Source organism: Pseudoliparis swirei, chromosome 19, assembly GCF_029220125.1.
Source record: "Pseudoliparis swirei isolate HS2019 ecotype Mariana Trench chromosome 19, NWPU_hadal_v1, whole genome shotgun sequence".
Classification (NCBI taxonomy): domain Eukaryota; kingdom Metazoa; phylum Chordata; class Actinopteri; order Perciformes; family Liparidae; genus Pseudoliparis; species Pseudoliparis swirei.
The window spans coordinates 13,387,289-13,402,058 of NC_079406.1; the positions used below are offsets into that span (position 1 = coordinate 13,387,289).

A 14,770-nucleotide genomic window follows, 5' to 3' on the forward strand; every position below is an offset into this window, starting at 1 on the left:
TCAAAGCTTCGTTAACCCAGTCATGCTTTCAAATTCCAGTGAGCCGTGTCCGAAGCTGTGGAAAAATCTAAAGGAAATCGTGTTTGTATGGGACGCAGTAAAGGTCAGTAATCATGTATTCATCCAGACCTGCCAAGCCGACTTACAGCAATAGCAATACTTGACGAAAGTGGGAGATGTGGAAAGATGTGAGATCCCTGAAAAAAGAACTTGTGAATCACAGTGTGACTTTGACACACACACACACACAGAGTCCACTCCCACTTCCTTGTACGCCATCTCCCACAAGTATACACATCAAGAAGAGCAAAGGATCTTGTCACCCACATTACACATGCATATGCATATACAGTCATCACATGGGGTCATGGCTGTATTTCGTAAAGAAAATGTTTACTATTACAAATCACCTACCACCTCAGATGAGGTTTTCACACTCTGCCTCAGGCCATTTATTCCTGGAACGTTACATAACACAGCAGTGTGCTCTGCTCAGAAACAGCCTGAAGAAAACAGGAAGGTGAGCAGAATGAAGCAGTAAGAGAAACTCAGCCATCAGTCGCTTCTGAACCTCTCAGGCAGCTTGTCTGGTATGGCCTGTGACAACATAATCTCATTAGGCGGTTCGTATCAAAGCCTATAAAATTGTTACTCCTCAGCATCACCATGCCATATTTGTACCTATAAAGTCTCATTAGAAGTGCCAACTCTTCTAGTTTAACGAGACTTTTCGTCTTTAGGTGAGCTCAAAAATAACAAGTGAGAAGTGTGTGTGTACAGTTTATAACAAGCAGTGCAATGGTGTTCAGCAAATTACATCAGTCAAAGCATATGTCATAATCAATGAGTTGATGAGATGAAAGCCATGCCGGTGACTGTGTAAATGTGTGTGACGCTCCCTGCACATTGCCACCATGTAAACTGTGTGGACCGCAGGAGGAATAGCAGCTGCGATGCAAAAGCTTTTGGGGATCCAAATGAACGAGCAAACACACGCTTCTGGGGCTGCACAGAGCTATTTTAAAATGTGACAGTAAATGAGTCTGGCATCTGCGTCATGTGTGCCACAAAGATGTTGGATGTGGCAGCTGATTAGTTTTGCCGGTTCAATGATGATTTTTACTCTCAACTGGAAACTATAATAGTTTGAATGATGTGTTGATAGGAGACTTGAAGTGTGTCATTTCTTAATTTGTGGGAAAAACATTTGGCAACACAGAGGCGTGGACGTCAGGAGCCCTCGCCAGGAGCGGTGACTGCAACAACAATCCAACAGGAAGCTGAATCCAAAGTGGCAGGATGTTAGCTATTGTTGTGTTGCTTGGAATAGAGGAAGGCTGTATAATTAGTTTTTATAATTTAGTTTTCCTCAGATCCCACATAACTTTTCTGTGATGACTGAAAAATGGTTTTGACAGCTTGTTAGTCAAGTTCTACAGTTTTTAATAACAAGTATATGCATGTGTCTATAATACACTGTGGGTATTGCATGTGTTCATGGCTTACATACATTATGCCTTACATATTTAGTCCATGTGCAATGTCGGAATATGTGTGTTTCTGTGAATTCTGCATTAGCTCATAGGATATTGCAGTGACTTTCAGCTTTAATAGATATTTTGTTATATGCGTTATGTAACTGTAACATTTGGCATTTTGGAATAGAGAGCACCACAGTATTGTGGAGCAAGTGTTGTTCTTTCTCTCCTGAACAATTGTCTGAAACAAAAGTACCGCCAGTGCACCAACGAGACACAACCCGTTGTTGTTGTTGTTGTTTTGACTGGATTTCTTTCAGCAGAAAAAAATCAGAGCTGTTTCGTTAGTTCTGTTTTTGGCATGGTGAAAGGTACAGGTGGAGAAAGTAACTGATTTAAGTATAAACACTTTTACTCATCTCAAGGATACATAAGTATAGAAGTGTGAAGTGTACATATGTGTTCTGCTTTGGAACAAATCCAACATTACCTTTATAATTATGGTTCAAATGAAAAAAGTAATAACAGAGGGACACCATGTGTAATTGCTTCTTCTTTCAAAGGATTGCATAACAAGAGCTCATTTGTAACTATTATAATTTAATGTGACACCTATAATGTGATATAGGTCATAAAGTCAGACACAAAATAACTCTGTTTTACTCGCAAAGAGCATGTTCGTGTTGGAGGACGCTGGTTACTGAAGTCAGTGTTGTTTCTGTTTTCATGCAGCAGGTAGACCCTTAAGGGAATGCCCACATACCACTGATATATGGTGACAGTCCCCCTTTAGATGATCTTCACTGGCTTTCATGTTTATCCAGAGGAGTGAGATAAGAGCAAGATAGAAAGAAACTGAGAATCCTCCACCACATCTTCTGCTGTTTTTTGTCTCTGCAGCCACTAAAGGATGCTCAAGGATGAATGTGTTGTAACTCTGTAATGATTCCTTCTGTACACATGACATCTATTGCATCTGTCCATCTGGGGAGAGGGATGCTCCTCTGTTGCTCTCCTCAAGGGTTCTTCCCTTTTTTCCCTGTGAAAGTGTTTTTTGGGAGTTCTTCCTGATCCTATGGGAGGTTCTGGGACAGGGATGTCGTATGTGTACAGATTGTAAAGCCCTGTGAGGCAAATTTGTAATTTGTGATATTGGGCTATACAAAATTCAACATTCGTTATGGCATCCATCAGACAGCTTTTGCTGGACAAATCTCATCCTGACAGGCATCCGGCAGATGCTCTTTACTTTACAAATAGATTTATTTGATTTATTTTCAATCCAAAATTAGTGAAGTGCATCTGTTGCGCAGAGATACAGACGATCAGCTCAGCATTCATTTTATTTCATAGTTTCATTTCAAAATGACCCCTGACTGGCCGTATGTCTGTTTGTGTGTGTGTGTGTGTGTGTGTGTGTGTGTGTGTGTGTGTGTGTGTGTGTGTGTGTGTGTGTGTGTAGGTGTGTGTGTGTGTGGGTGTGTGTGGGTGTTTCTTTTTGTAAAACTCTTAAATATCCCCTGGCTCTAGACTGGCTGCCTAACATCGCTGCATACATATTATATTACAGCGTATGAATAATGGAAAAGAATGAGGGAGCATAACAAGTCTAGGCCTCTGTCAGAGAGATGGGCCTTAAAAAAATGCACCGCTAAATTTCACAAACAAAATGAAGATTGACCAATCACTGTTGAATGAAGGCCTTTTTACTTTGAACACTGACTACTTAATTGGCAGCCATGTTGGGCTGATAAAGTTTAGAGAGACCTCCAGCTGTTTGACCTCCTTATCCATCGGGGACTATTGAAGGCCATCTCCCCCGAAACATCCCTGCCAATATTTTTAAATAATCCTTTAAATTTACATAACATGTCATTTAGCAGACGCCTTTATCCAAAGCGATTTACAATAAGTGCATCAACCATGAGTACAAACTCAGAACAACAAGAATCAAGAAAGTTACAATTCTTCAAGAAAGTCAAACTACAAAAGTACTATAAGTAAGTGCCATTTAAGTGTCACTGAAGTGCTACTCTGTTATTATTCCAGATATAGTCGGAAAAGATATGTGAACGTGCTGGTGTGTACAGCTTGACCATATCCCGGATGCCTGATCCATTCATAGCACGGTACGCAAGAGCCAATGTTTTGAAGCGGATGCGGGCAGCCACCGGTAACCAGTGGAGAGAGCGGAGGAGCGGAGTGGTGTGGGTGAATTTTGGGAGGCTGAAGACCAGTCGAGCTGCTGCATTCTGGATGAGCTGCAGAGGTCGGATGGCCTTAGCAGGTAGACCAGCCAGGAGGGAGTTGCAGTAGTCAAGGCGTGAAATGACCAGAGCCTGGACCAGAACCTGTGCCGCCTTCTGAGTAAGAAGAGGACATATTCTCCTAATGTTGTTCAGCATGTACCGACAGGAACGTGTTGTCGCAGTAATGTTAGCCGTCAGGGAGAGTTGACTGTCGACTATCACCCCGAGGTTCCTGGCAGTCGGAGCAGGGGCTAACACAGAGTTGTTGAAGGTTGTAGTCAGGTTGTGGGTGGGAGAGCCTTTCACTGGAAGGAAGCGCATATTATTAAAATGGAAAGCTACAGTGTTAGATAGTCTAGACAGTTTGGGTTTTCCACTCATGAAGCAGGTCGATGTGTAATACTCCGAAAAAGTTCATAAGAAAAGAAAGAAAACAACTAAGTGTGAGTCTACGAAATCATGCACAATAAGCCTGAGGGCTGCACTTCCATATTCAAAGGAATCTCAAATAGCTCTCCCCCACCTCTCTCTCTCTCTCTCTCTCTCTCTCTCTCTCTCTCTCTACGTTTGGAGGAGGCTTGGAGTGATGTCACCTCGCTCCTGTGTAGGCATTCATTCCATGAGCAGTTTGTCTCCAAAGATGCTGTTCTCCAAAACGCAGCAAAGCACCATTGCGCACCGCGATGTGACAGAAGAGGAGCGACTTTCCTCGTGGAGCGTTGCATTGGGATATTTTCGGAACCCCGTGTGCGCGTTGGGATAATTTGGAGGATCCAATGTAGAATTTGCTGTTTGAGGAGATGCCTCTGTGCAATAACTGCGTCTTCTCCGGGCTACTCTGGGTTTGTATTAACCAGGAGCGTTACGCACAGCATATCTCCATGTGTTCGAGGAAGGCAACTCGGCGCATCTAGTCGTCGGAAAGGAAAAAGGGTGCCAAACAACAAACATGAGACGAAAGGACAAATCGGAGACACAATGGATTTAACCCAGTTAAATGTGTCGGTGGAAAACGTTTCCAACAACGACAACAGTACGGACGCACCGCTTGGCTTGCTACACACGGCGGCAGCCACTGCGCTGATCATCATTGTGGTTACTGTGATCATCACGTTGACCATTGTCGGTAACGTGTTGGTGATTGTAGCGGTGCTGACCAGCCGAGCTCTTCGTGCGCCCCAGAACCTTTTCCTGGTCTCTCTGGCATCAGCGGACATCCTCGTCGCCACACTGGTCATCCCCTTCTCCCTCGTCAATGAGGTCATGGGCTACTGGTACTTTGGTAGCACTTGGTGCGCCTTCTACCTGGCTCTGGACGTGTTGTTCTGCACCTCATCCATCGTACACCTGTGCGCCATCAGCCTGGACCGATACTGGTCAGTGACAAAGGCGGTCCGCTACAACCTGAAGCGGACACCTAAGCGCATCAAGACCATGATCGTTGTAGTGTGGGTAATATCTGCCGTCATCTCCTTCCCGCCTCTTCTCATGACCAAACACGATGAGCGGGAGTGCTTGCTGAACGACGAGACCTGGTACATCCTCTCCTCCTGCATGGTGTCCTTCTTTGCTCCGGGTCTTATCATGATTCTGGTTTACTGTAAGATCTACAAGGTGGCCAAGCAGCGCTCCTCCACCGTGTTCGTGGCCAAGAATGGCTTGGAGAGGCAGCCCTCTGAGTCTGAGACCTGTTTCGCCAGGAAGGACCGGTTCGAGACGGAGAGCCCCAGTAGCCAGAGCTCCGGCAGCCACCAGCCGAGGCAGGGTGAGCTGGATGATATTGACCTGGAGGAGAGCTGCTGTCCGGCGGACACTAAACCCCGCAATCATTGCTTCACCAAACGGAGAAAGGTGGAGGGGTCAGACTGCTGCCCGCCTCAGAACTGCCGTCTCTCCTGGGCTTCATCACGGGCGTTGCAGCTCTACCCGGAGCAGAAGAACCCCGTAGGGCGACAGCAACAACTGGCAGCGGCCAATAAGACCAAAGTGAGCCAGATGCGGGAGAAACGTTTCACCTTCGTGCTGGCGGTCGTTATGGGGGTCTTTGTGCTTTGCTGGTTCCCCTTCTTCTTTACGTACAGCCTCCACGCTCTCTGCAGAGACAGCTGCTACATCCCTGTCGCACTTTTCAACCTTTTCTTTTGGATCGGCTACTGCAACAGTTCTGTAAACCCCATAATTTACACAATTTTCAACAGGGATTTCAGGAAATCCTTCATGAAAATCATCTGCAGAACTTCAAAACGCACGCAAACATAGAACAGAGATCTGTTTGGCCTCTTTCATGCAATGCTGGGAGTTATTGGCACTCATTCTTCTTGATTGACTGTTCCCCCGCCACAAATTCATTATTCATTATTCAATACTATCATATTGGAAGAAGAAAAAAACAGTGTTGTTTGCACATATACAAAGTCTGTGAATACAATTCTAAGTCGAGCAACACAACAACAACAAATACATTTCTAGTCAATCAGTGTCGCAAATTGTCAGTAATTTAATCAGATGCATTTCTGCCACACTAGTTGTAATATGTCTGTAATTGTATAATAAGTCCTGAAAACATGTAGGCTACGTTTGATCATAAAATCACTCATGCTGCAGCAAGCAGGAGGAAAGAAAAAATTGAAGTCATGAATAGCTGGATTCCGGCGCTGCAGCTGGATAGCAGTGGGTGTTTTGTGTAAAGATAAAAAGGAGATTAATCTCCACCATCCATAGCATATGAGCATGGGGATTAGGAGACAAGCTAGTATGGCCTGTGATTGTGTCTCACAGCAAAATCCAAATTAAATCCAATATAGAACAAATGGTTAAATTATTTTATCATTTTGTCTAGAATGTAGCATTGTAGACATGTTTGGCATAACTTCAGGTATTTTGGACACACTTTTATTTTTGCTTGCTGCAGTGAAAGCTACAGCAAGACAGCCATTTCCATCAGTGAACCCCCCAAATTTATGAGAGTCTAATATCACACCACCTCACACCAGAACAACGGCCAAGCTGAGGCCTGCGTGTATACAATCTATTGGACAAATCTGTGAGTTTTTATTTCAACAGTTCACAATATCTCAGTATCTTTTCAGTCAATATTTAAAACATTTAAGAGCAATACTATGCAACACAACATTATTTCTAGGTTATATAGTCTCGCAAATAATACTTTCATTGTGTTGTAAAATCTATATATTTCACTCTCTTACAGATAAAATGTGAATGGTAAGATGAGAAAAATAATTTCCAGTAGATTTGACTGACCATGACATTGCATGCCAGAGGATTGTAAGGATAATCACGCGTGGAAAAAGCTACATAGCGTATTCAAAATACCATCTCTGAAGATAGTGTGGGAAGATCTGGATCTCCATGCAGCATCAAATCTCCTTGGTTCAATAATAGAGCTGCAATTTATTATAGTCAACCCTCTGGCCCCTCAGCTTTATAAAGCTGGTCTTATCATAGGAAAAAGTCCTACACATTTTGGCTTCAACTAAGCTATAACTTCTTGAAAATATGTACACGTAATTCACAGGAGAAATGAGCTGCTTCGTGGTGCATCTGGGATATAAAGTGTATGTGAAATGTTGTATATAAAAACTTGCATGAGAAGTTCTTGCGCTTCTTTGTAAAAACTTGGCATAGTGAAAAAAAGGTTGACCAGCTCCATATCAGCCTACTGTCTCCATGGGGGTGCGGGGGAAAGATACACTATTTATATCCTTCTAGGAATGTCTTCAAAGCAGTCCTACGGCTCAGTGGCGCCGTGCCAAAGACAATCAAGCTGTTTGAGGGGTGTCATGCTCGAAAGGAATGTTTTTTAGTTGTATCAAATGTTTCTTGTGCTGAGGGTGTTGTTGAAATATCATCGAGGGAAACAAGAATGAAGGTGGTTGCATATCTGCTCTTGACGCACGGCTCCATTTTATTCATGAACAGAATGAAGTAGTCTTGAGAAAAGTGCAGCTGGCGAGAGAGAGAAACATCTTTCTCAAAGGGATTCACAAAGTCTTGAATCAAATGAAATGTCAATGCCACAGGTAGCGGTAAAATGAGCTATGTGTCTTTATCTTGAATAATCATGGGATGAAAGTGGTGTTAATGGTGTTGGGACTTGCGTAACTTGATGTTGTTGTGTTTGCAACTTCATTTCAACATAGACAGCAATGTTATTGTCCCGGGAGGAATTCATATTATTTTCTTCCTGATTGTATACCGATTACTGTCCAATACGACATGTAACTCCCTTGTTCAATCTCACTTCCCAATTTAATTATCTTTCTCATCAACCTCTCACTGCTCAAATGGAGCAAAGTGCTTTTAATCAGCTGTTCGTGTTTTCTGGTCACCATTAGTCATGTGTAATTTCTCCAGTCCGAATCGAGAGACCTACGCGCAGAGCAGCATGCTATGTCATATTATGTTAAATTTCACTTGAAGAAACAAAACAAAATCTTCACACAACTAAACACAGATCCCTCACAATCCTTCACTATGAGATACATGCTCTGCTAATTGCATTTGTATTCAAGACAACAGTAGTGTTGTTTGTGCTCTGATTTTCAGCCAAGTGAACCTTTTATTTATCCCAGACTGTAAACAAAGTTGGAGACTCAGCTGTGGCGCCCCTCAACCTCCCAACTTCTCTTAATGAGAGCAACAGACCAACTGGACAGAGTTGAAACATTTCCTGGTGTGGGATGCTGAAGGGAACGCTTTATTTGGGCCTTTTAAAGGGGAAGAATAGTGGACCGTCAGAGCCAGCTGCCAGGGCTTTTTAGGGTCTGCAGTGCGGGCGAGGCTATTTACAGTCACATGAGTCGGTGGAGATGTGGTTATAAATGTCTCAAGATGGGTGCAGCATCTTAGGATGTGAGAGAGAGAATGATGCTGCGTGTTGTCCTCTGCTACATTACCTTGTTAATCAGGCACAGTGCGACATATGCAGGTAATTGCTTTTTTTCAATCTTTAATAAGATAAGCGTTGGAGGTGAGCCCGGCCCAAACTGGCCTCAATCACAGTGAGCTCCGTATCTCGAGGAATAGCCAGTTTATGTCATTAGTGGAAATCCGCTGGTGTCAAAGCGAGAGCGGGACAGAGCTCACTGCCTGCAGGCTGTTCTAGCACATTGTCCTGTTTGAGACCTGAGTGTGTGACTTGGGGTGTCGAAGGAAATCATAAAACTGCAGTGCTCACCTCAAGATGGCAGTCAGATTACTGGCCTCTGTTTTTTGTATGTACACATATACAGATGTGTGTCCTCCACACCTCTTGGTTAGACCAGGCAAGTAGATAGTATACTCACTCGAAGAATTTTACATTTCCATTGGAAATTTTAAGATTTATTTAAAACATATATATTTAATAAATAGATCAGCTTTAAAGGAAGCGTGATGTTTTTCTCTATTTCTTTTGATTCCAAGAAACAAACAAAAGCGCCAATGCAACCATGTCTCCTTATAAAATACGTTCTCATCCAAATTAACTGAACTTTCAATTTTCTTCTGGACCAAACGGTTGCAATTTGAAACTGTTAGAAACATGTGTGTCTCCTCGATTGTTCTGTTGCCTGCCTTGTTCCTGCATATTTAACTAGTTATAAAAGCAGTTATTCAAAGAGAAATGTGCCTGTATCCCTCTGTTTATATTTATTCCCATTCCTCAGTGAGTATTGTATATTGGTTACAAAAAATATTTGTATGTAAAAATGTTGCCACTTCACTTTATTTCCAAGTCTTTGCAGTTACATATTGTTCATCCCGTTTACAGAAATGAACATTCAAGGAATTCTCGCTGCTTGATAAACACCTCAAAGGTCTCAGAAAACAGATGTTATGGTACCGTACACATGTGAACATTGTCTTGTACTGTATTATTTGTCTTTAGTGGGAGAAATTGTATTCATCTCCACACACTCTATTTCATAAAGTGAACGTGCTTCCTCAGCTTTCTGTGTGAGATTTAATCTTCTTCTTTTTTTTGCGGGCATTCACAGGCAATGTTTAAATCCAAACAAAACATTGTTGCTTAACAACAGCTGCGTAATTTTCTCGGGAAATGTTGTGTAATGTGTTTCTCTCACAATTTGTTATGCCATGTGCAATGCTTGATTTACTAACAATGACCACGCTGGTAGCGATATGAGTTTGAACGGTTTATTGCGAAAGAGAGAAAAGGAAAAGGGGTCGAGGGGAAGGGATGTGGGGATGAGGGATGTAGGGATGGGGTCGAGGGGAACGGGATGACGGTCGAGGGGTAAGAGGTAAGGGAGGTAGAGGGGTTAGATGGGTGAGAGAGAGAGAGAGAAGGTCGGCGGGCTGAGACGGCGGGTTGCCGGTGTCCCGGTAGCTGCGGGAACGGGGAGTGGAGACTCGTGGGTGGGGGTTGTCTCCTCTTGGAGCTTCGGAGGGCTGAATCCCTCCGTTCCTGTGAGGGAGAGAGGATGGTATGTTTTGAAAAAAGGGGTTGGGGGGGAGGGATGTAGAAACAGAGTCACAGGGAGATGGGCAGGTGTGCTCGGTTTAAATGCTTTAGTGCGCGGGAATGAGCTACGTTCGGGGCGTGGTCATTGCTCCCGAACTAAGTTCTGTAAAACTCCATTACTCTCGAGTCTCGAGTACTTCCCCCGTTCCCGGAGTGAGGCACATTACTGGGATGATGCTGTACTGGACCACAGCGCTCTCTCCTCCCTTTAGGTTTTCTATTCCTATGAAAAAACACATGAACTTCCTGCACTCTGTCATGTATTTTCTATATGTATACACATTTTGTCGTAATAGCCACGCCATTAACCGGACACCTCTATGACCTGTGGTACTAAGGAACTGTATTTACAAGATATTATGTGCAGGTAGGTCACAAGCACAAACGGGGCACAGACAAATACAATATCTTGACATAATGTATCTACAACCAACCACATATTTCTCTTGACAAACAGCAACAATAAAAATCCCCAAAATTCTTGGGACAATGAAACAGAAATAAAAGCTTTGTTAAAAACGTTTGATGTCGAAGATCATCTGTGTGTAATATCATCATCCAAAAGAGCTCCAGTGCTGGCCCCCGCAGGAGCAATAATTGCAGCCATGAAACTAATATTAGGAGCTAAGGGAGAATGAAGAAATAACAATAATAGTAGGAGCATCAGGGGTGTATTTGTTCTCAGCTCTCGTGTGCATTCTCTGATATATGACCCAGTTTCACAGAGTTGGAGGGGTGGGTGTAAATGCTGGGGGTGTAATTAAAGAGTCCCTGTGCTTGTATTTGCCTTGGGCCTCCAAAAAACTGAGGGCACCCATTGGTGCATGCACTTCACAGAAGGAAGTGTTTTAATCATGCAGGCATGGGGTTGTAGTCATCATGAATCTTTGATTCAGCCCGATAATTCACAATGAATACGACCTGCGGTGAGCTGGATATGAGAGTAAGAAGGCGTTCAACCTGCTCCTCACGAAGAGACCACTTCATTGCTGGAAGCGTCACATCGCCGCTCTCCAACACTGCAACCTCATCAACCTTCATGTTCATCATCAAGATCTTCAGTATGCAGTATTAATCAACATGTTGAACAAGGAATAAATCATAACAATTAGGGTGAGTTCAAGCAATAAAAGACGTTCTAAAGCATTATCCTCTTTTTATAAATGCACAACTGTAACAACAACAGAGCAGTTTGTGGGTAGTTGGGACCAATTTCCTTTGACATATTTAAGGGCTTGAATACCATAGAATGACCAAAAATAAAAGATTAAAGCGGAGTACATTTAATTTGCCGTTTGGCCAAACACACCATTCCAATTGAACGCTAATGTTGCTTTAAGTCTGCTAGATATGTAAACAGGAAACTGTCATCAAGTCAACTTGTGTGTGTTTACAGTTTGTTGTTCAAATTAATGAAGTGTTAAATGTCCTTTTCTATTTGGTACAGCATAACTGACAATCATTTAGAGAATAAAAGATACATGATGTGCATTTAGGATATTCACAAAACGAAAGGACTAAAATGTTTTAATTAATATCAACAATAACTATTATCTAGTTTTTTGAGTGAAATAATCAAGTGCAATGATTTTAGTTTTTAGGTTTGTGTCCAGCACTATTTGCTCTCAAGAAATATGTTATTTATATTAATTCTTCATCAAAATTGATTAAATACTGAAATTATAAATGATCACTTTTCTACAGGATGGGGTGAAGCCAGCTGTTGGGACAGGAAGTAGAGCAAGAGTTTGGGAGGGATGGAAGAAGGTTCCCCCGCCGCTGACCTCTGTCTCAGCGACCCTGAGCTGACCGCAGCCTAATGGAGCCGACACTCACGCTGCAAGGAAATCACCCAGCAGAGATATGGCTGTTATGTATCTGTTTCATATTTATTTATCTTAACAGACAAGTCTGATATGTGGCGTATGCGGTATCTTAACAGCGCTAATCCAGATTGTGAAACAATTACTCAAGTGTTGGCCCCACTCACCACTCCCTGAGGGGCCAGAAGTGACTCGGGTCACCCACACATCCAACATCCGGAGATGGTACGTTCTCACAGGCATCCAACCTGCAGACAAGCAGCTGAGCTCAGAAAATAAGAGTCATTTTGTTTTCCATCCCGATCCTTTCAGCTCATCCCCTGACTCCAAACTATTTTAGACCCCACAGTCAGGCCTTGCGGTCAGCGCTCCCAAGCACCAAAGGAGCTGAAGTTTCACATTTTCGCTCCACAGAGTGTGTAGTGAAATTCAGTGATTCCAAAGACAACAGGAAGTAACAAATCAAAGACATGGGCTGATTGAAAGCAATGCTGAGGAGAGAACAGCTGTGCGAGATACTGGCCCCTCATTCGTGCAACATAAAAATATAGCAGGGGGAAAAGTAAAGGAGCAACGAAACATGAGCTGACGACACCCTGAGGGAATGGACTGTCACGCAAACTTGTCCAAAGAAGGGGAATGTTTATTTTCTTAACCTTTGACCCCTTTCGACCGCATCTATTTGCCTCCATCTCTCTTTACTTATCTCTCTGTTCAACCTTTTTTGGTCAGATTTACATTCCAGGACCATTCTGCTCGTTTGTGTTTTCAGGGTCAAATGTCGAATTTATTGTGGGACTTTTCTGTACTCAAGCTTCACCTCATCATTAAAGAAAATGTTTAATGTTAACAAAAGTAATTAGCTAAAAAATTAGCTATGATCCAACTTCAATCATCAAAAACTAAACCAAATTTGTTTTAATACTTTCGTGCTGAATAACTTTTTTCTCAAGCAACAACTGAAAAATGTCCTGCTGTCGCTTGAGAGAGACTCTGCGTGAGCGAGTATCTCTCAGCGTTGTGGTTATCTCTCTTTGGAGTTTGGTTTGACATCACATCCGTATTTCCGATTCAGAAGAGATGCAGGAAGTGCGACAGCCCTCCTCACTTCCTGTTGGGTTCCTTTTGTCTTTCCCTTTTACGAAGGCTACTAAATAAAGGCTGAGACAAGGACGATGACCCCATGTGAGCGATGTGCGCAGTGTCGCCAGGGCTGCGATGTTAGAGGGTTAAAGAAAATGACAATATAAATTATGGTTTGGTGTCCGCTCAGGTGCTCTATGGTTGCTCTCGGGCCGATAGAACCTGACATTTAATTGGATGGCAGCCAATTGAACGTTTTCAAAGAGAAAGCCTTTGTTTATGGTCTTTTATTAATTACGTTTCAATAATTGCAGAATTGTAATCTCATAGTATGCCAACGGAATTTGATCGCAGGTAAAGTTTATTTTTTGAAAGCCTGAACGCCAACAAATATTGATTAAAGCATCATATTTGGCTGGATAAAAACATGTTGCAGATTTTTGAAATGACTACATCGATCTACCTTCAATGCATTTTGACTGAGGTTATTAGAACAGAGATGAGGCATGAGAGAGAGAGAGAGAGGTGGGGGAGAGCTATTAAGAGAAGGTGGAAGCTGGTGGACTAATCTTTCTCGAAGTTATTAATAATAATAATTAGAACGTCAACATTGTATAAATGAAGCTTCGCACTATTCGGAAAAGCCCTCATAATAATAGTAATTATTACGATAATAGTAATTATTACGAGGCCATCAATTCCAGCAGGAAAGATGTACACTTGCATTAGCAAAAACAATCCAAGTCATTTTGTGAATCTTTGGTTTTAAACCCGACGAAAAAGGAGAGCTAGAGAACAAAGTCAATGGAAATGTACAGTGCTTTTCTAGTCTTTCGTCCACTAAAAGCACCCATTCACACACTGATGGGAGGAGCTAATAATCCACCTGCCAATCAGGAGTAACTAACATTCACACACCGTAGACACAGCTACAGGAGCATTACATGTCATTTAGCTGACGCTTTCATCCAAAGCGATTTACAATCCTGTTACAAATATAAACCGTAGACCGTAGACGCAGCGATTCAGGGCTAAGCGGCTTGCTCAAGGACACATCGACTAGGGCGGGGATTGAACCTCCAACCCCTGATTGAAAGACAGACCTGGTGCCCACTGACCCACAGTCGCTCAGTCGGAGCTATTTTGTGCTAGTGGAACTGGGGATCAAACCACAGATCTTCTGATTGAAGGACGACTCTGGTCACTACTGAGCCACAGTTGGCAACTTTGTAGGTTGTGCAATAAACAAGTCAGACTCAAGTTGGAAACACCACAAATCTCCTAAAACTCGCAATCGAACAGAATACGCAAATCTGACCCCCAACCCCATCCAAGAAGAGCAGGCGAGAGACCCAAGAGACCCGAGAGACCAAGAGACCCAAAAGACCAAGAGACCCGAGAAACCCACTGCCATAATGGAAAGTGATTCAATCTCAATCATCAGGGTGTCGACGATGGCCAGACCGTACCAGGGCAGTTCCTGCCAGTTGCTTGATTTTATTTGTTGATCCTGTTTTCCTTTGTGTATCATGACTGGTAATACAATGTGAACATGTGTATCTTCTGTGGATAAATATATATATATATATATGTGTGTTTCTATCTTCAGCTGATTGTTGGAATATAATTACGTACATTTTTGTTTTTCTTATA

The 14,770-nt window shown here is 42.7% G+C and overlaps 1 protein-coding gene across 1 annotated transcript; it reads left to right on the forward strand.

Annotated features, from left to right (window-relative positions):
* The first annotated feature begins 4,393 nt into the window (after positions 1 to 4,393).
* Positions 4,394 to 9,673, forward strand: adra2db (adrenergic, alpha-2D-, receptor b). Its single transcript, XM_056440026.1, has one exon. The coding sequence runs from the start codon at positions 4,706 to 4,708 to the stop codon at positions 5,984 to 5,986; it is 1,281 nt and encodes a 426-aa protein (XP_056296001.1). The 5' UTR covers positions 4,394 to 4,705; the 3' UTR covers positions 5,987 to 9,673.
* The last annotated feature ends 5,097 nt before the right edge of the window (positions 9,674 to 14,770 follow it).